A 21,102-nucleotide genomic window follows, 5' to 3' on the forward strand; every position below is an offset into this window, starting at 1 on the left:
AATTTAAGGAGACAGAAGAAAAAAATTTATGTATATTTCTCTTAGAGAAATTTATTGTGGCTCGAAGAAATACTTTGGTTAGCTGAAGGAGATGTTAGAGGTAAAATTAAAAAATATCTGTGTGGAAGACTAGCAAATTATTCAGGTGCGTGGGATATAATAATTCACTATTTCTCAGCACAGCTTTTGTTCTCCAAAACCCCCACAGGGTCAGATTAACTCTCACTTGGGTTGCTGTCCTTCCTGGGAGCTTGGTGAATCAAAATGGCCTAGGAGGGGGTGCACACTAACTTGCCACTTTCCTCATGCAAGGGGCAATCTGGAGATTGTTGCTCTGACTTGTGAGGCTTGGAGCGAATGGTTTCTGCCAACTTTGCAGAACTCAGTGGGGTGTTCACCACTTTAGTGCTCAGTGAAAAGAATGCTTTTTCTATTAGATCTTCTGGTTGAGCTGGGCCCTAGAGAAAGTTTTTTTTGTTTTGTTTTGTTTTTTAGCTTGCTTTGGTTCTAGCACTTCAGTGTCCTCCATGGGGTTCGTCGGAGAGTTCACTAGATTCTGGTCTAGACTCTGAGGCCTAAGTTCCAGATAATAAAAATATATTCTGCCTTGATCTCTTTCCATTTATTTCTCTTCAGTAAGTGGGATGGAGAAGAGGCTCAATATTCCTTGGTTAATCCTAAACTAATGGCCAAAAGCACAAACATTTTAATTTCATAACTTTATTAGCATGTGACATCATTTCCAACCATCTACTGATTTTCTTGAGTTGTTGATTCGAGTACTTTATAGCTTCCTCCAAATATTATCTTTAAAATCCTCTTTATTCTCCAGAAACTTCAATTTAGTACGGTATTCAAGAACACCAGTATTCAACTGTTTACAAAATTCTGTGGGGACCCCCCTTTGAGGGTAGCCACGGCCCAGCCTCTTCCCCAGTTCAGGTGTAGTCTCTTGCTCCCCACAGGTTCTAGCAGAGGCCCTTCTGCTGCAAACTGCAGCTCTGCTCATGCTCGGGTTTAGGAGATGGCACGCCCCTCCATGAGCCTCAGAAAATAGTGTTTCACAAGCAAGCAGAGACTTAGTGTCTGCATATGTGACTTCGCTGGGGGAGTTGGGAATAAAAGAACTATTTGATGTGCCAACGAACTAGACCAGTCTCTCGCTTTTCCTCATGTAGAATTCTCTTGACAGTTTCTCACTTATGCAGTAATGCAGGTAAATCAGTGAACAAAACCACTGTTCCGTTAGAACAAATTTGTTCGGCTACCTCCAGAATTTTATCAGCTCCCATAACTGGTGTAAGCTACGGAAAATGATCTCTTGAGGCTGTATTTCACCCAACACAAATTTGCTTAGACCTTAGATCTAGGGTTCAGAAATGTTTGCCCATGAGGAGTGTCTTGTGCAAACCACAGGCGTGAACCTTCCCTCAGTATGCCATCTAATCCAACTTCGGCTCTGCCAACCATGACCTGCCTCATTGAAAACTACTGTGTACTCCTTGATGTCTTTGGATGTATGACATCCCGAACTCTCTGGAACCTGAAGCCTTGGGAAGCTAATACAATGGAAAGTTCCAGACACCAGGGGACGGGGCTGCCTGTGTTACTTTTATTTATTCCATACGTGTGTATTTCCAGGACAATGGCTGACTGGTATTAAAGCCAGACTGGGCAACTGGAGTTATCAGTACCGGCCAAAATGTGAATTATCTTGTTGAGCTGTTAGGTCTGAAACCTTGTTATCCTACCCATTCTCTCTGTACACAGTGGCACATAATGGATTGAGAAACAGCTGAAGAAACCAGGCACAGAAGACAATCTCCCTTCTCATGCTTTAATCCCATACCCTATGCTCCATTTATGGAGGACACTCATCCAGTCCTTGCCGCTCCCACAAGCAGAGCAGGGGAGACTTGTAATTATTCCTCCCCATCTCCAAGGATCCTTAATCAGGCAACAGAGATCCTACTATCAGCCATGAGATACTACTATTTAGTTCTTAATTACATAAAAATGAGATCACATAAGAAGAAGCAAACAACGCAAATACATGAAAGCCATTTACTCCTGGTAAATTCTTCAGGGTCCCAGGTGCTGGGGTTCATAATTTTCCCTGATATCAGAGAACCAAGGCAGGGATAGGGGCTGGGTGTCAGTATAGTCTTGATGGCCTTAGCCAGCAGCAACAGCTTTTACAAAATTTTCTTCAAAATTTGGTCTCAGGTCTTGTGTTCTTCATATAAATGAAGTGACCCAGTCAATCGTGATTCTGTAATTATTATCGTACCTATGTTAGCCGACATGGTTCCAAAATCCCTTTGCAAACCCATGCAAAGAAGGCAGGGTGGGTGGGCCTGTATGCATGTGGGAATGTAAATGATTTCACTGTGATGTAATTACGCTTTACTGACTCCCCTGGCACCCAGCTGTTGCATCTCCCTTTTGCAGAAGTGCTAGGGGGAAAACCAAGAGGCTGGTAGAACACTAAGGAGGGTGGGCATGAGTATTCCAACAGGAAAACACCCCCAGTGAAAGAGGTTTCTGACTAGACCCTCCTTTCTAGCAGGGTCTGGCCCCTGGTATTTTGGCAACAGGTAAGGGAGCAGCCTGACAAGGTCCATGTGAAACAGCCTCGAGGTTTTCCCCCATCAGACACTTCTCCCATCTCTCCCCAGGTATCAAAGGAAAGTGCATGGTGAAGAAGTGAACCAGTGAGAGATCTGTAGTTATCACGTGAATGTGTGGCAGAGCCATGAGGATGCAAATCTCCTGCCTTGAGTTCAGGGTTGTGTGCTTTAAGATTTGAGCCCAGTAAGGACAGAATCCTAGAGGCCGGTCCCTCACCCAACCTAAAGGGCTGTCCTGGGCAACTTTAGACTTGAGGCTGTGAAGCAGTCTTTAGGATATGTAACAGCCTATTTAGGGGAAAGTATAATAACCATGATATTGTTAAGTCTTCTGCATCTCCTACTTCACACCCAGGAGGTAGAGGCAGGAACACTCCAGTCAAGGAGAAGCCTCCACCCAGGTTGTATTTTGGGCAAAAAACCTCCTCAAGGTGTAGAAGAAGGTTGAGAGGTTCTGCCTGGGGGACTTTAGTTAGCTGTGGGAAGAGGTGATGTAGATCTGGGCACGTCAGGGAGACTCCCCAGAAAAGGTCTTCTCAGGCTGACAAGAGGGTGTCTCCTAGCCCATCCCCAGGTGAGGGCTGAATCCAGACCTCCTCACATGGGAACCTAGCTAGGAGGTCTTTTCTGAGTGGGTCCTCTGATGCCTGATTAAGTGATAGCCCCTGCTGAAGCTTTTCCCACAGGTAGGGCACGTGAACGGCTTTTCGCCAGTATGGGTTCTTTGATGCCTGACGAGGTGGTCCCTCCGACTGAAGCTTTTCCCACATTCGTTGCACCGGCAAGGCCTCACTGAGGCGTGTCCTCGCAGGTGTTTGGCAAACGCGGCGCTGTGGTTGAAGCAGCGCCCACACTCGCTGCAGAGATACAGCTCCTCGGCTGCGTGTGTCTTCCGGTGTGCCAGATACCGCCTGTGGTCACTGAAGTCCTCTCCACACTCTCCACACAGGTAGGGTTTGCCTCCAAGGTGGATTCTTTGGTGTGTTGTCAGCACAGACTTCTGGCTGAAGCTTTTGCCGCAAATAGTACAGAAGAAGGGTTTTTCACCTGTGTGTGTCCTCTGATGCCGGACAAGGTCTGAGGTCCAGCGGAAGTGTTTTCCACAATCGTCACATCTATAGGGTTTCTCAACATGTGGAGTTCTCTCAGCCTGGACCAGAGGGGAGGTCTCATCCAAATTCTTACGGTTTAGGGGAAATTTATACGACGTGCCCATTTTGTGGACCTTCTGGTGCCTGGCAAGATGCGAGCTCCGCGTGTAACTTTTTCCACATTCCACACATTTATAGGGCTTCTCTCCTGTGTGAGTTCTTAGGTGTCTAACAAGGTGGGAGTTACAAGTGAAACTTTTCCCACATACAGGACAGTCATGGTGTCTCCCTAACAAGGGGTGGAGAGGCACGGTTTCCCGAAGATTCGATAAACTATTAACTTGAGAAATATTTGTACCAAATCTTCTTTCGTTAAGTCTATTTGGATCATCCTCAAAGACTATTTCCCAGTCTGGAGTCTGGTGGATTTCTGGATCTCCCAAAATCGATCTGTGTAGATCCTCCAAACTCAGATCTTCTTGCTCGAGATAATCTTCTTCATCCTCACTCCTATCTCCTGTAGAGAGGGTGAGAGGAGAACAAGGGAAATTATAGAGGGGACAATGCCTTCCACACAACGCTGGGATTTTTAAACAGTCTTGGGAAGGCAAGACCACAGAGAGAAGCCCATATTTCATAACTGCAGAGGCTGGGAGAGAAGGAAATAACCAGTCAACTAATTTCTGTCATGTGCCAGGCACTTTCTTATACATTATCTCATACTGTCAACAAGCCTTGGTGTAGACAAAAATTATCATCCTCATTTCACAAATGTGGACACTGAGGACGGAGAGTTTAAGTGACCTGCTTAGTAAAGGACTACAGCTGCGTTCCCAAGTTCCCATTTTTTTTTTCTTTCACCACCTTGCATTACATACCCCTCACATGAATGACGGGAGGGGAAAGAGGAGGATGAAGACAGAAGAATTTGGCATTCAGAGAGAGACAGGGGTAATGGCCAACAGGTTAGAAGAACCAATGAGAGGGGCACCCCAGAGGGAGAGGGGAAGTGCCAGCCCTGCGGGGGAAGATGCCTTTTGTCGTTCCTCACCTGTGTAGGTAAAACTCAGGATTTCTGGCTCTTGAGGCTCTTGAGGCTCTGGGATATCTGGGACCAAAGGCTCTTCCTCTCTAACGTGGGAGATCTCATCTAGTCTGGGGATTGGAAATGCTGCTCAAGAGAGGGAAAGTGGGACATTACGATTGGTTCAGCAATTCCCTGTGTTAAGAGCAGATCTTTGCTGTTGGGTCGATTGAAGAACAAACGGACGGCCCGGTCAGTGGCTCCAATCTGGTCTTTTTAGCTTGAGCACTTCTCACCAAACCCTACACATTTCATGCCCTTCGTCTGCAACTTGATAGTCTAGGACTGTTAACGCTCCCTCTTTCCCCAAACTCAAGTAAGCAGATCAGCTTCAACTTCTATTGCTTGCTTCAAAACTCACACACCGCCTCAAATATACTAAAGCTATATATTATAATTTTATTTTCTTATTAGAGGTTTCCAACCACTTTCTAAGCATTTCCTCTTCCCTTTAGCTTGGAATGATACTGTCTTGCTTTTAGCTCGTCCTTTGTCTCGCCGGTGGGGTAGGCTAAGAGAAGCGTGGTGCATACAGTTCTAAGGTCTAAGACCCCCACAACTTCCAAGAGGAGAAAGACCTCTGTGCTCAGAACACCCTAGAAACACTTGAAATTTCTTACACAAAGAGACCACAATTCCACAATCTTCTTCCAAGACATATTCTCCATAGAACTCTTTCTGTGCTGGATCCAGGTCGCTCCACTGGTCCTGGGAGAAGCACACAGCCACGTCCTTGAAAGTTACCAATCCCTGAAAAGACACAGGCTTTGGTTAAAACAGGATGCTCCCCACCAAAAAACCTAAAAACAAAAACAAAAACAAAAAAAAACAAAACAAAATTAAAAAAATAAAAAATAAATAAAAATTTAAAAATAAATAAATAAAATTAAAATTAAAAACAAAAAACAAAAAAACGGGATGCTCCCAGAGGTGCCTATTTTGTTCATGGGATGAAGATTATGGCCGGAGACAAAAGGCATGCACATAAGACTCTGGGCTCCCTTCGGGAAATCTGCAGCACTCTGGGCTGCTGTTCCCCGACTTCCTACTTCTGCACTTTCTTATTTCCTCCTCTGGGCCTCCCAGTCCCACTGCTTTCTCTCAGGGCCAGCCTCTGCTCTTCTTCCAGAGCACACTGGTTAACGTACAAGAAGAGTCTTTTTTTTTTTTTTTTTAAAGATTTTATTTATTTGTCAGAGAGAGAGAGGAGAGCGAGCGAGCACAGGCAGACAGAATGGCAGGCAGAGGCAGAGGGAGAAGCAGGCTCCCCGCCAAGCAAGGAGCCCGATGTGGGACTCGATCCCAGGACGCTGGGATCATGACCTGAGCCGAAGGCAGCTGCTTAACCAACTGAGCCACCCAGGCGTCCCCGTACAAGAAGAGTCTTAAAGGTCCTCATTAACACCCTATCTGATGCCTTAATGCCACCTATATTTCTGTAAAAATTCACCTTTTCTGGAAAGCTTTCCCTGACCTTCTCCAGGTACCCCTATCACCTACAGGGTCAGCACAGCACACACAGGCCCTTCGATGGCACCTGGACTGCAATGTGAAACCACAGATGCAGCCTTTTCCTTTCCTCTCCAGCATCACAGCCTAGTTTCGAGGCCCTGACCACGGGAAGGGCTTCCTATGTGCTGTGGTCTGAGGGCAGCCCCTGCGAGAGGATACCATACAATTCCAGAAAGCATTTCTGCAGCAGTCAGCCATTCTTACAAATGACTATCAAGCTGACTTCTAAAAACCAAAAATAAGCTCTCATTCAGCCACTTCCAGGTTGTACCAGAGAGTTATGAAATAATCCCATTTTGTTAGTCCCTCTCTCTGGGCAGTGGCAAATAAGGCTCGGGAGGCTGCAGATCCAAATGAGACTACGGTCATTCATCCCATTCCATGCAACTCCTCCTGCTGCAGACACGTCTAGAACTGAGAACTTAAGTTGGCAAAGGAGAGTGGACATTTGTGCCCTGTCCGACCTGTTCAGCTAATGCCTGGTGGTTCTTCAAATTCTCTGAGGCACAGAGGGGAAACCAGAGCACACCTGTGAAAGGGCAGTAAGAAGGGCAACCATCTCTGGGTTTCCAGTGTTCCTCTCTTCGGGAAGGTATGGGTCCTGGGACACCGGAACCTCTATGAAGAAAAGAAGGCGAAGATGAGCAACGTGCCCTGTAAACGGCAAACAGCTGACCGTCTCTCCTGCTCTTTGGCAGGAATCCAGAAACCGGCCCAAGGGCAGCTCAAGTCCCCCCACTGCCACCATGTGGAAAACTACTGACATGCCAAGAGGACAAGCAAGGATGGGTTGACTATTTCAGCTCGGCCGGGTTTCTGGGGGACGCTAGCTAGGAATGTCTTCTCTCAATACCCTGGATTCTGTGATTTATTCCCACTATGCTCCACACCTAGCCTCCTCCATAGAGGGGAACTAGCCCCCTTCCCACACTCTGCCCGCCACAATCCCCCCTTCTGCTGAGGCTTCCCACCGCTCTCCTGCAGGGGCTGGAACTCCAATTCATGGAGCAGGCTCTGCTCTTCCAGTGGCCCCAGATCCGGGCTCTGTACGGTTTCCTCACAGGACGCCTCAGGAGTTGAGATCTGCACAGGGTTCTGCAGCTCACTAGGTGACTCGGGCTCTGCTCCCAGATGCACCGTCTCCTCTGATAGGACCTCCTGGCCATGAACATGGACAGTCACCTGGGAATAATTCCAATTTCCAGTCAGCATGGAGTCAAGAGGAAAGTCTCGGTTGACATCAGGGCTTATTTTAGGAGATGCTGCCAAAAGAAACACTCCCAGAGGGTCCCAGATAAGGAGGGGAGTCTCTGGTGCCACTGGGGCACAAAAGTTGTTGAAGGTTATCCTCCCCAGGACAAGGTGGGGACATTCGGACACTGCCGCACAGCTTCCTCACTCCCCCACCCCTGCCCTTGTCACTTGGGGTTCTGAGATACCCATTCTTTTCATCTCCACTGCTCCCACCTGTGGCTCTCCTCGTTGTTTGCTTCCCTGTCTTATGGTCCCAGGAGGGGGATCTGTGACTGAGAGTCTAAGAGGACCTTTGAGAAAGTCACAAAACTGGCTTCCTCAAGAACCGGAGGTTCGACAGCCAAAGTAAGGAAAATCAAAGCCATCTGACCCTTGAGTGCTGAGGTCCCTAAGATGGTTCCTAAGCAGGGATTTCAAAAACCAGAGAAGTCCCACTCACTCACTCACACACACAAACACACGCAAACACGCAAACACACACACACACACACACACACACACACACACACACCCACCCCTGCCCCTTATGGATCTAGGCACAACCCAAGAGCAGAGTCAATTAGTTTTAAAGGGTAAATGATGAGGGCCCTCCCTGTATGCCCTATGCCCCAAATCCATCCTTCCAGGAAATAGGCCCCTCCACATCACACAGATCAGGACTCCCCCTCCTCACCCACCGCCTTGGTCTCCTGGGTTGTTTCTGCAAACCCTCCACCAGCGTCACCGCCTCCTCGCCACTCTCTGGCCGTTGGCCCCGCACCCAGCTCTGCAGTTCTCCAGGTAGGACAGTAAGGAATTGTTCCAGCACAAGCAGCTCTAGGATCTGCTCCTTTGTCCGCCTTTCTGGCCTCAGCCACTGATGACAAAGTTCACGCAGTCGAATGAGAGCTTCTCGAGGGCTTGCAGCTTCCTGGTAGCGAAAGCGCCGGAAGTTCTGGTGTGAGGTCTCAAGCACAGGGTCATCTCTCTGTAAGACAGACTCTGGCCTACAGGTAAAATCATCTTCCAATTTCACCATCAGAATTCCCTCTTCTTCCCAAAGATCCTGGTCCTCTGGTTCCAAGGCTGTAGCCATTGTTTGGCTCTTGTGGGGAGGGGTCTCATACCATCTAGAGCTCACACCGTCATTACCCCCCAGTCTCAGCCTGGGCACCTCAAGGAGTTTCTCCCAAGGGACCTGGGGCAGAGAAGCAGAGACAAACAACAGCGTAAGCATGAGCTGATACACAGGGATAACAGTTCTGAGTTCACTCAAAACCTGGCACACCTAACACTTTCTCACACTATTAAAACCCTGCCGCTCATCTCCACCACCATCAGCTATAAATAGATTTGGTTGAAATCGGATGATCTATGCCTCAAGTTTGTTCTCTTACGCCTCACCCTCCGCCAGGTTCACACCCCACAGAGAAAACAGAAAAACACTGCATCTCTACTTCACGAACCCTTTGAAACTGCAAGGAAAATGGCGAGGACAAAGGGCGCTGCTCATCGCCGGCTGGAACCCATCGTACTGACCACCATCTGTGTCACACACACACGTTTACATACACACCAAGAGAGACCCATCTGCCAGGCTGAAACAGACGGGGAAGCCTTTAGGAAGGCTCATTTCAAACTCGACCACACTCCATAGGAACTCCTCCGTAAAAGGGGGCCTCCCAGAGATCTGAGGGGCAAACTGTGTGAGGTAACAGTGAGGAAAGCCCCTTACACAGCGGTGGGCACACAGGCACCCCCAGAGCAATATTCTGCTGGGAAGACCTCCAGACCCTCAAACCCAAGTGTTCAAAACTGACTGACTGACAGTTACGCTGACTCTCAAATCCACCCCACTTCCTGAGATCCTATCTTGGCTGAGATCACTAGCTAAGTAAACACTCCACTTTGTCATCTTTAGACTCAATTCTGATTCTTCCCCACTGCTTACAGCCCCTTAAACCAGTTCTACCTTGTAAGCCTCTCAATCCGTTTCCTCCTCCTCTTTGCCACAGACCGCTTGAGCTTGGGCCCTCGGTTCTCGCCTGGACTACTGACCCGACTGCCTACCTGGGATATCGGCAGCACCCGACCAGGAACAGAGGGCAGCATAATCATGGTGGAGCTTTTGCAAAATAAGTACTGCTCAACACTCTTCTGGACACTTGGGCTTTAGTCAATGGAGGTAACTGTGTCTTTAGAAATGCTACACGTGGTCCTGATGCGTGTGGTGATGGAGAAACACCAAGGGTGTGTAAGGGAAGGACGAGAGTCCTGCTGTCAGACTGCCAGGCGTTAAACTGGGGCTGTACCATTTGGTAGGTGTGAGGCCACAGTTATGCTCCCTGTGCCTGTTTCCCCATTTATGGCGTGGAGGTAAGGATGGTATCCATCGACCAGGGTGACTTTGAGGATTAAACATATCACTGTCAAGTGCCTAGAAGGGCAATGGCAACCCAATGTTGACTATCTTTCTAAATTAGAGTCCCAAGTGCACCACTCAACACTTTTTTAAAATACTTCTGTTAGTAAGATCAGCTATAATGTCCTCGGCAATGGCACACGAAGCTCTTCCCCATCAGCCCTCGACTGCTTTGTCAAGCCTCATACCCTCCCCTTTGCTGTGTTATCACTAAGCTATCGCGAACTGCTGATCTTCCAACGGAAAGCGGGTGTCTCTTCAGGACACCATGCTCATAGGAAGGCTGTTCCTTCTAAATGCAACCTCCCCACCCCCCAGCTCCAATGCCGCATGGTGTGTTCCCTTTCTTGGCATGTTCCCTCTTCTGCATTCCTACGATTTGCACCGCAGCTCCTGATCAGTTCTTGTCTGGATTACTCCCAACTGCCTCCAACCTGGAGCTCCCCGCCTGCAAGTTTGTTACCTTCAAGTTACCAAGGACAGTATCACAAGAGTGATGAGCACTCTTGGCAAATGTGATCATGTCCCTTCCCTATAAGATCCTCAACCATTCCCCCGTCTTGTAAGTGAAAAACAAACTCCTAAGTTTTTTAAATTAGGCAGACCTTCCTTTCATCCTCCTCTTCAATCCTTTCCAACACACACACACACACACACACACACACACACACACACACACAGTATGCATGTGAAGCACACACAAGCCCCATGCTCTCTGACTTTAGAACACGTTCCTTCCGAGTCTTCACCCTTCATTAGGTGAAACTTTACTTCTAAGGCAGCTTCGATTCCATGTCTTCTGAGATGTCTTCCTTGACCCCACTCCCCCATCCTTAAAATGGCTGGACATCACTGTGCCTATGCAGCAACCTGGGCACAACGCCATCACCACGCCCGTGGTATGGATCCCGGGATAGCACACCCAGTCCCCGGCTATGCTTCCTATGAACCTCCTTGACGTTCCCAACATGTATGATAAAGTGCACATGAAGTGAATTTAAATGAATAAAGTTTTCTTCCCATTTTTATCAGGAAGAACCCATCTTTCCCTCCACTGTTTCTATACTTTTTAATTCACCGATCTTGTTAATCCTTCCTTCTAAGGGTCTCTCAAATCCATCTCATCTCCACTGCCATTCCCCTGGTTGAGCCATTGAAAGGCATTAAGAGGAACTTTTAAAAACATGACCATCTCCTACACCACCCTGGCATGTAACAGATGCTTGTATGTTGAATGAACGACTTTGTTTAAATTTCACCCCTAGTCTTCCCGGTCCTGCCCCCTGCAGACCCCTCTCCACATGCAATGTGAGGCATTCTTCATTTTTCAGTCTTTGGGGGCTTCATTACCTCAGTCTCAGATCTACCTTCAAGGTTAACAATCCGCTCTTAAGAGCTGGGTCTAGGGCACCTGGGTGGCTCAGAGGGTTAAGCCACTGCCTTTGGCTCAGGTCATGATCTCAGGGATCATCCTGGGATCTAGTCCCGCATCGGGCTCTCTGCTCGGCAGGAAGCCTGCTTCCCTCTCTCTCTCTCTGCCTACCTCTCTGCCTACTTGTGATCTGTCAAATAAATAAATAAAATCTTAAAAAAAAAAAAGAGTTGGGTCTAATGTCATGCTGCCCATAAAACAGAGTTTAATTTCAATGACCCTGTTGTTTATTTTTATTATCTGTTATCTCAAATGGCTTTTCATTCATTCATGCTCTTATTTCTCTTCTGGTAGCCTCAAACATACATTACTTACTTTCATACCCTGCTTTATAGAGTTCCCTCATTTCTAGATCTTTATGTGGTCATTGTCTTACCTACCAGATCTGCTGTCTCTACCCCATGGTGGTCTGTTTATTATGCTGTTTGTAGCTTTTAAAATTTTATGCCCATCTTCAGTGAGGCTGTTTTCTTTGGGAGTTCTGAGATAATAATGAATTGATAGTCTTTTGGCTTAATGAAGGGATCGCAATCATCTTTGAAGTCTGAGGACCCGTGCCCAGGGAGGCGGACTAGAAGTGCTCCTCGTTTCCACATAGCACTGGCTACTAGAGATCGTCTACTGCAGAGACTATGAAGTCTGCATTGACAGAAGCATTCCTGCTCTCAGAGGGCTCTGCTCTCCAAAGACAAAGGAACGTACAAGGTCGACATTAAAACCTGCCATTTCTAAATCCTCTCAGAAATTATGAACTGAAGTTTCCACTGTTTGTTTTGGATTTACTTTGGCAGCTTAGGAAGAGACAAAGACAAACAGATCAGCAATGGCAGGATGATGGGCAGAAGAGGAGCCTCTGATGGGACAAGAAATGGGAAGGAACAGGAGGCAGGCAGTGCGTGGAAAGAACACTGGGTTAAGCACGTCCCAGCCCCACTTCAAGTAACTGGAGCAGCTCTAAGGGAACCATGAGATGATACAAGAGTCCTCTGCAGATAACTACTCTAACTCACAGGATTAGCTGAGCTCTGTGAGCTTATGAACGAAAATGGACATTGTTTCATTCTAGGTTCTTGGGATATGCTACGCTGCAACCAGCCCTGTACTTGTTGTCCATGCTCTTCTAATACCTTCCCTCCGTGTCTGCCCTTGGAAGGGTTCCACAGTGACAGATAAAAACTGAAGACTCTATAGAGACTGAAGCCAGGCCAGGAAGAGCAAAAGACTTGGTTCTAGAAGGCTCTGAAACTATGTCTACAGAAAAGCTTCACAAGCCTAGGGCTGGGCATGCTCCATGACCTCATCTTTTGAGTGTTTCTAGGGTGTATGGAGCAGGACTGGGGAGTTGTGGAAAAGGCAAGAGCTTTCTCCGGCCTTTGGTCCAGCTACCTCTGCCCCTTATCTAAAATGTGTCACATTCCAGCGAAGGCCGTAACTGCATTCTATGGACAAGAACAAAAACTGCAGGCAATAAAAGGATATCTGGTTCCCTACCTGCAAATCTGACTGCTTCGGGAGGGCTTTCTGGACCCTGAATGACAAGGTTTGTGGTCATACAGCAATAGAGAGATAGTGATCTATTCAGTAGCAAATCATCTTCAGTGGGCATCAGGGTTCAAATGACTGTATTTAGTCTTTCTGCCTCCAATTTTATTTTTTACCCTAATGCTGGCCCATAACCTGGAAATCTGGGTATGTCTATTCTCTGGGGCTAACCAGACCTTCCGCCTGCTCCTATCATCATTCTAGAATAGGAATCAACTAAATTGTTAACTGCCCTGTTCTAACGCTATAGTTTTCTTTCTTAGAGAGGGAAGGAGAGGGAGAAAGGATGGGAAGGGGTAAAGGGTGAGGGAAAGACTCAAGCAGACTCTGTACTTGGCACAGAGCCCCACGCAGGGGCTCACGACCCTGAGACTATGATCTGAGACAAAATCAAGAGCTGGACACTTAACCAACTGAGACACCCCCAGGGGCCCCGCTGTATTCTTGTTTAAAACTAAAGATTATCTGGTATGATCCCTCTACTGCGAAGATTATCTTTTATGGGTAACTGTCCTGTATACAAGTGTGTATCCATGCTTTTCACATAATGGTTTGGGGCTTTGGAGCCTTGGGTTTGGATCCCTCTCCTCATTTACTGGCCACGTGACACTATGTCTTGGCTCTCATTCTCAAAATGTGGCTATCCTACCTAACTCCCACGGTTGCTTTAAGGAGTAAATGAAGTTACATACAGAATCACTACAGCATAGAGCCCGGTAGAGAGCAGATGCTCAATTTATTTTGTTCTCTTCCCTTCCAATTACTTTAAATCCTTTTGGGAAGAACACAAGATTTAAACAATGAACAAGAAAACGGCCCTTTATTTCACTGTCATTCCAAAAAAAAATTTAAATGCACAGGAAAAATCTTGGTCTGTCTACTGTTATATCAAAAGTAAAGTGTTGGGGTGCCTAGGTGGCTCAGTGGGTTACAGCCTCTGCCTTCAGCTCAGGTCATGATCTCAGGATCCTGGGATCAAGTCCCACATCAGGCTCTCTGCTCAGCAGGGAGCCTGCTTCTCTTCTTCTCTCTCTGCCTGCCTCTGCCTACTTGTGATCTCTGTCAGATAAATAAATAAAATCTTAAAAAAAAAAAAAGAATGTGAAATAAACTATAAGAAACATACCAATTCACTTTATTTTGAATTAAAATGTTTTCTCTAGGTGTGTACCACAGGCCCAGGAGGCCGTGCAGGACTGCTGGTACTTCTGCCCTTGCATGTAGGGGATCTGGGTTCTACCTCCTCAAGATGTGTTATCTGGGAAATGGGAATGATTTTCCATGTAAAGACAGAAAGCTGGATCATCCTTTGAAAAACCATCTTGCTTTTTAATGGTAACAGAAGGGCTTTGAGTGGAACAAGGATATAAGGCTTCTTTACTAAATACCTGGGCCATGGTGTACTAGCCTAAGAAGTTCAAAGAGTTTAGATGGGTAGAAGCCAAAAACAGATTTTAAGAGTCCAGAACGGAGTATCTGGCAGTCCTGACAATACTGGTTAATGTCCAATGGGAAGCTAGGCTTCCTAACCTTAACGGTTACCTAGAGGTGGTCAATGGCTTAAACAAAGCAGGTCAATTATAGGGCTCAGTTTAAAAGATTTTATTTATTTATTTGACAGACAGAGATCACAAGTAGGCAGAGAGGCACGCAGAGAGACGGGGAGAGAAGCAGGCTCCCTGCTGAGGAGAGAACCCGATGTGGGGCTCGATTCCAGGACCCTGGGATCATGACCTGAGCTGAAGGTAGAGGCTTTAACCCACTGAGCCACCCAGGCGCCCCTTAGGGCTCAGTTTAAAGTAGAACGTCACAAAGTGGTCTGAAGTGGGAAAAGGGCGCTCACCAAACCGAACACCCATCCTAATGAGGGAGGCAGTGCTCATATGACAGCCAGAGTTAAAGTAACTGTACCCAATTCATTACTACAATAAACATGGCCAAGGCCAATCACAGGGATGCAGGAAACATCATTTAATGAAAAACAACAGGGTAATATATTTTATAACTAGACCCTGACCCGAGAAGTAAATATGGGTAATTTGGAACAGTGAATTCAAGGGTCATGTATTATGGTTTTAGTTTTGTAACTGATATTGTCAAAATACTCTTTGCTTTGTATCTAGAGGACTTCCTTCCGGCATTGCCCGAGGCTCCCTCACTTATGAGGAGATGATAAAAGATGGGACCCATGCCTGCCGACCAGAGGAATCAGAGGAGCAGCAGGCTTCCACTGCAGATAAAATCATGGTGCAAAGAGTAGAAGGCATCCCAGGATGGCAAGGACCTCTATATTCATTTTTATATTCCAAGTGCCTAATGCTTTGTTGAATGCTTGGTAGAAAAGGTGCTCAGTAAAACGTGTTGAATTTTATTAAGCTATCTATCCTACTCCAACTTGGATACGGATGCACTAAAATTTAGAATCAGTGGGTGCCAAGACCTTGGTAATAAATCACTCACAGGGACAGTTATAGGAATTTGGCACCAGCATTTATCCCAATGGCCTGGGGGAATCAAGTGGCATAGCCATATACCGCTTTACGATGCAGAACTAGGGAAGAAAAACTTCTTCAAAGGGAAAAGATAGGGGATATGGGGATAAGGTTATTCATTCTACAAATACCTACAGACCATCAATTGTGTGTCCCACACAATCCAAACCGCCAGACGGAGAAAGATGAAAAAAGCACTGGCTCTAACCTTAAAGAATTTAGTAAGTAGTTACGAAACAGCAGGGACTTTAGGATACTAGCAATTTGTAGCAAAAAACCTAAAAAAGGATATAAGTAATATGGTCAAAATGGAAGCTCCTATCAAGAGAATTAAGAAAAATCACGGGGGGGGGGGGGGCGGCGCCTGGGTGGCTCAGTGGGTTAAAGCCTCTGCCTTCGGCTTGGGTCATGATCCCAGGGTCCTGGGATCGAGCCCCGCATCGGGCTCTCTGCTCAGCATGGAGCCTGCTTCCTCCTCTCTCTCTCTCTCTCTCTGCCTGCCTCTCTGCCTACTTGTGATCTCTGTCTGTCAAATAAATAAATAAAATCTTTAAAAAAAAAAAAAAGAAAAAATCACGGGGAGAACTCATCAATATTTCATCTTCTATTTGGCATAGAACACTAGCAATTATGGAGGTTTTTTTTTTTTTTTTTTAAAGTAAGCTTTCTTAGTTTTAAAAACGAAAGAACTCAGACCTAAGTGGTTAAATTATCCACACAAGATCATATTACTGGTTTCTAACAGAAGTACACACATATGTCTTTTGATTCCCCAAACCACTGCACTGTTTATGTGAAGGAGCTTGGCCAAAGGCAGTGGTTCTCAGTGTGAGAAACCCAAACCAGCAGCACAAGCACCTAAAAACTTGTCAGAAATGTGCAGATTTTCAAGCCCAGGCCCAGACCTGTTATCAGAAACTCTGGGGCGGCCCCAGCAATCTCTTTGACAAGCCTTCCCTTCAGGTGCTTGAGATGCACAGTAAGTTTGAGAGCCAGTACCTAAAGAAAGTAAACTTAAGGTTCAGCAGAAAGCATCCAACTTTTCCGGTGCTGCCCCAATTTTTTTTTTTAAGATTTTATTTATTTATTTGACAGACAGAGATCATAAATAGGCAGAGAGAGAGGGAGGGAAGCATGCTCCCTGCTGAGCAGAGAGCCCGATGCGAGGCTCGATCCCAGGGCCCTGGGATCATGACCTGAGCCGAAGGCAGAGGCTTTAACCCACTGAGCCACCCAAGTGCCCCGGTGCTACCCAAATTTAAAGGAAGATTTGCAAAAGTCAAGAGTCTAGGACTGTTTTATGCCTGTGCCAAATTAACCACAAAAAAAATCTAAGCCTGTAACTTACCTCATCTGTATAGTTTGTAATGCCCAAGAGTCCCTCACATCGTAGTAAACCTTGCTGTGCCCTTGAAATGACTGTCTACTGCAATATAGTATTTAAAAGAGTGCAAAAGGGGTACAGCTGGAGGAGAAAGGGGGAAAGATTATGAATCCCAGGTATTTGATTCTAAGAGGAAAAATCCCCTTCCTCCCTCCAACCCTGCCGGCCCTCTTATACTAGAATCTATCAGCAGAAAGTTACCCAAGACAAGTGGCCACAAACCCTAACTGCTTGGTTGTCACATACTTCCCACCAACATTCCTCTCTCCCCATGGCTTCCTCACAACCTTTCTAAAGTGGCTTTCTGGGTCAAGGCCCAGTGGGGTGACTTAGAAGAGAAGCTGGGAAGAGGGAAGGGGGACTCCACTAGCTTTCTATGGCTCCTGAGTCAGGCTGCCCTGGGTGTCACCTGCAGTGTGTGGATAGAGGATAACCGACACTTCTCACCCTAACATCTGAGTGAGAGCCTGGATGTGACAGTGCTCTCTAGGACCAAGGTGGTCACAGAACAGCTAGGCCTAGGAGGTCACCTTTGGGGTGGTCAGTACAGGGACGGAGGCAGACAGGGTAATCAAAGGGCCTGGGAGACAAGAATCTCCAATGCCCAGAAAAATAAAAACTGGGTTGACCCCTGAGAAAACAGAATATCCAAGGCATACGAACTAACAAACTTTTGGTCAAACCAGACAAGAAGCAGAGGCCTGTATACTCCTGCTAACGGTGGGGTTCAGAAGTGGCTGTGAGGGCTTGCGGGGAGGGAAGCTGCAAGTGGAGACAGAAGCTACTAGCTTGAGGGGAAACGCGGGGTCGGTCACAGTGGCAGCTGAAAAGCCACAGGCCAGACGGTGTCCAAGGGTGATAAGATCACGGGTGAGTGTATCAGTATGTGTGTTGGCGAGGGGGGAGTTTGGTGGTGGAAAGAGATGGGGCTGGTCTGGGCCGGGAGACTGCGGGGGATGGAGTGGGGGGGATGGTTCTTGAACAATCTTCAAGACGGGGTGAGAAAAAGCTGGGGGAAATAGAGGGGCCTAGACAACTCCTCTCTCGGTGCCGGGGGGGCCAGCTGGCGCGGAAGCAAAGGGAGGTACGAACTAACTGCGTTTCTGCAGGCCTCAGGAGGGGGCGGAGGGCGGTGGCTGCACCGAAAGAAGCCCGGAGCGCCATCCGCGTCCCCAGAGGTTCGAGCTCCGGCCACGGGAGCCCTGGGGACCGCAACGCCTCGGCCCCCTCACTACCCTGCCACCGCCCCTTCTTCCAGCACAGTGCGATCTCCCCAGGCTCTGGGGGGGGGCGGGGTCTCAGACCTCTCCCCCTCTTCCCCGCCCTGCCCTGCCCGGCTCCACGCGATCCGGCCCGGCCCGACCCGGCCCAGCCCCTCAGCACTCACGGCTCCGACAGCTCCGGCGGCTCCTCCCCTGCCCCGGCTTCTCCCCCACCCACTCCCGGCCGTAGCAGCGCCGCCGGATCCGAGCCGCGCGGGGCCTGGCGGGTCGGAACACGTGGGGCCTTTGCGCCCGGAACCGGAAACTGGGCTTTGCCCCGCCTCCTCGCGGCGCTGGAGCCCTTCTAGGCGGTGGGAGGTTTGGTCTCTGTTTGCTCGGCGCGGTTGGAAGCTCTGATGGTCGCGGGGACCCAGCGCGGAAAGCCTGGGGCCAGACCGCTTCCGGCCGCACGCCCCTCCTGCAGCCCCGGGCCTTCAGTTTACTCACAGACTCGTTTCACCGTTTTTTGATCTCTGCTTTGATTTTGGAGTCTTGGTTTTTCTTAATTGTTCGCGAATCAGGATAGCAAAGAGAGTAGTTTGGGGTTTGGCTCTTGCATTCGCCAACAGTTGAGGGGCATCGGGCAAACCCCTCTACCCCTCTAAGGTTCAGTGTTCATCTTCTAAAATGGGTGTAATTATAAGCCTTGCTCTGAGAGCTAAGGGATATATTGCAAGTGAACCCTTTGGAACGTAGTAGAAGCTTAGTAAGAGAAGAGTTAGGGTATCCTGTTCTCTTCTGTTTTCCTTGGAGCGTGTCTTTGTGTTTTGTTAAGACTGACCTCCCTGATCTCATTTGTTCAGTTGTGTCTAGGTCAGTGACCTCTGCTATTTTCCTCTTTACTCTCCCTGTCCCTTGAACCCCCTAAGTCACCACTTTCCACATGCCATGGGAGGGCCTTCTCTCCCGCCCCCCCCCCCCATCTGTGTCTTTCTTACACGTTTTATTTTCGTGGGACACATTGCTGGGATCAGTCTACTGCTTTTGAAGCCGAGGTATTCATCACTTTTGATGGAGAGCCAGGAATATACGGTTCGTGAAGGCCTACTGTGTGTCAGATGTTCTGGTTATAGATTTCATTCAATATTTTAAAATAGTAAGTTCATAAATGATACATAAATGTTTTTCTAAACATTTCAAACATTGCAGATAAAGTTAGTGATCTTTTACTAATCCTGGCTTCCTCATCTCTCCCACCAAAGGTTCATTCTCAGGTATTTACCTTCCAGACCTTTACCCTACTTTTACATATAATAAACTTGTGTATTCATAGAAATCATATAATATTATTTTGTGTGCATGTGCATATATGTGTGGGTTCGTGTTAGATTCCTCAATTCGCTATTTTCTCCTAGTACTGGGCCTTGGAGACCTGCTCATAGTACATACAGATCTGCCTTATTCCTCCTACTTTTTGCATTCGTAACATTCTGTAGTGTGTCTAGCCATTTGCCTATAGATAATATGTGTTGTTTATAATTGTTACTAACACAAACAATGCTATAGTAAACATCTTTTTCATGCATACATGCAAATGTTACTCTGGGACAAAAAGTATTGCTGGGTCATATAGGTTGTATACATTCAATCAATACTACCAAATTATCTCCCAGAGACGGCACCAGTGTATGATCTTAAAAGCCACATATGAGAATATTCTCCCCCATATTCAAATTTTTTTTTTAAGATTTTATTTAGTTATTTGACAGAGAAAGATCACAAGTAGGCAGAGAGGCAGGCAGAGAGAGAGGAGGAAGCAGACTCCCTGCTGAGCAGAGAGCCCGATTCAGGACTCGATCCCAGGATCCTGAGATCATGAGCTGAGCCGACGAAGGCAGAGGCTTTAACCCACTGAGCCACCCAGGCGCCCTCCCCCATATTCATGCCACTATTGATGTTGCTAACCTCCTAAGTGAGGGGCACCTGGGTGGCTCAGCTGGTTAAGTATCCAAGTTTTGGTTTTGGCCTGGGTCATGGTCTCAGGGTCCTGGGATTGAGCACTGAGCAGGGAGCCTGCTTAAGATTCTCTATCTCCCTCTTCATCTGCCCCACCCCCCAGGCCTCGCCACCCAGTTCATTCTCTCATTCTCTCTCAAAAAAACTTGTAAAATGGGTAAGAAAGTGGTGTCTCATATTTTACCTTTCCTTTCCAGGATTAAGAATGAAAATGAACATTCTTTATATGTTTATTGGTAACTTGTAGTTCTCCCATGAGTTTGCCCATTTCTCAGTTGGATGTTTTTCTTATTCATTGTTAAATGTTATATATTATTGGGCGCCTGGGTGGCTCGGTGGGTTAGGCCGCTGCCTTCGGCTCAGGTCATGATCTCAGGGTCCTGGGATCGAGTCCCGCATCGGGCTCTCTGCTCGGCAGGGAGCCTGCTTCCCTCTCTCTCTCTGCCTGCCTCTCTGTCTACTTGTGATCTCTGTCTGTCAAAAAAATAAATAAAATCTTTAAAAAAAAATGTTATATATTCTTGATAGTAATCATTTAATATATATGTTGCAAATACTTTCTTCGGCTTTATAGCTTACATTCTAACTTTGTTTATTGTCTTAAAGTTTAAATTGCATAAAGTTTTAATTGGATAAAGTTTAAATTGGATAAATTTATTGTCTTGAAGTTTAAATTGAATAAAGTTTAAATTGGATAAATAAAAATTTTTTTTAATTAACTCAAATCAGATAAATGTGATACTCTCTTTCTCAGTGGCTTTGATTTTCATGTCTTATTTCAGAACATTTTTTTCCACATCAAAATCATCAGGGCTTCCTCCTATATTTTTTTTTACTACATTTTTTGCTCTCCTTTTTATGGTTAGATTTTGCATTTATTTTTGTGATTGGTATAAATTGGGGATTCTAATCTAATATTGTTTATGGTAATTCATTTATACTTTTAAAACACAGAGTATGTGGGGGCGCCTGAGTGGCTCAGTGGGTTAAACCACTGCCTTCAGCTCAGGTTGTGATCCCAGGGACCTGGGATTGAGTGCTGCATGGGGCTCTCTGCTCAGC

General features: G+C 46.9%; 1 protein-coding gene across 2 annotated transcripts; it reads right to left on the reverse strand.

Moving 5' to 3' along the window:
- Positions 1 to 1,823: 1,823 nt before the first annotated feature.
- Positions 1,824 to 18,313, reverse strand: ZNF202 (zinc finger protein 202). Of its 2 annotated transcripts, XM_047692640.1 has the most exons (8): positions 18,210 to 18,313; positions 16,787 to 16,903; positions 8,245 to 8,748; positions 7,289 to 7,499; positions 6,847 to 6,935; positions 5,426 to 5,555; positions 4,773 to 4,892; positions 1,824 to 4,238 (listed from the first exon to the last, which is right to left on the reverse strand). In XM_047692640.1, the coding sequence occupies exons 3-8, from the start codon at positions 8,644 to 8,646 to the stop codon at positions 3,244 to 3,246; spliced, it is 1,947 nt and encodes a 648-aa protein (XP_047548596.1). In that variant the 5' UTR covers positions 8,647 to 8,748; positions 16,787 to 16,903; positions 18,210 to 18,313; the 3' UTR covers positions 1,824 to 3,243. The 2 variants fall into 2 exon arrangements, with proteins under 2 accessions (XP_047548596.1, XP_047548597.1); XM_047692641.1 differs by lacking the exon at positions 16,787 to 16,903.
- Positions 18,314 to 21,102: the final 2,789 nt, after the last annotated feature.

Source organism: Lutra lutra, chromosome 10 (genome assembly GCF_902655055.1).
Source record: "Lutra lutra chromosome 10, mLutLut1.2, whole genome shotgun sequence".
In the NCBI taxonomy this organism is placed as follows: Eukaryota; Metazoa; Chordata; class Mammalia; order Carnivora; family Mustelidae; genus Lutra; species Lutra lutra.

What these genes read in the sequence shown, in the direction of transcription:
- ZNF202 (XM_047692641.1), bottom strand. Translation starts at nt 8,646, where the DNA reads ATGGCTACAGCCTTGGAACCAGAGGACCAGGATCTTTGGGAAGAAGAG. An exon ending in TGGAATTGTGGTCTCTTTGT is followed by an intron (nt 4,893 to 5,425) that starts GTAAGAAATTTC and finishes TCTCTTGAGCAG; the next exon opens with CATTTCCAATCCCCAGACTA. An exon ending in CCTGAGTTTTACCTACACAG is followed by an intron (nt 4,239 to 4,772) that starts GTGAGGAACGAC and finishes CCCTCTCTACAG; the next exon opens with GAGATAGGAGTGAGGATGAA.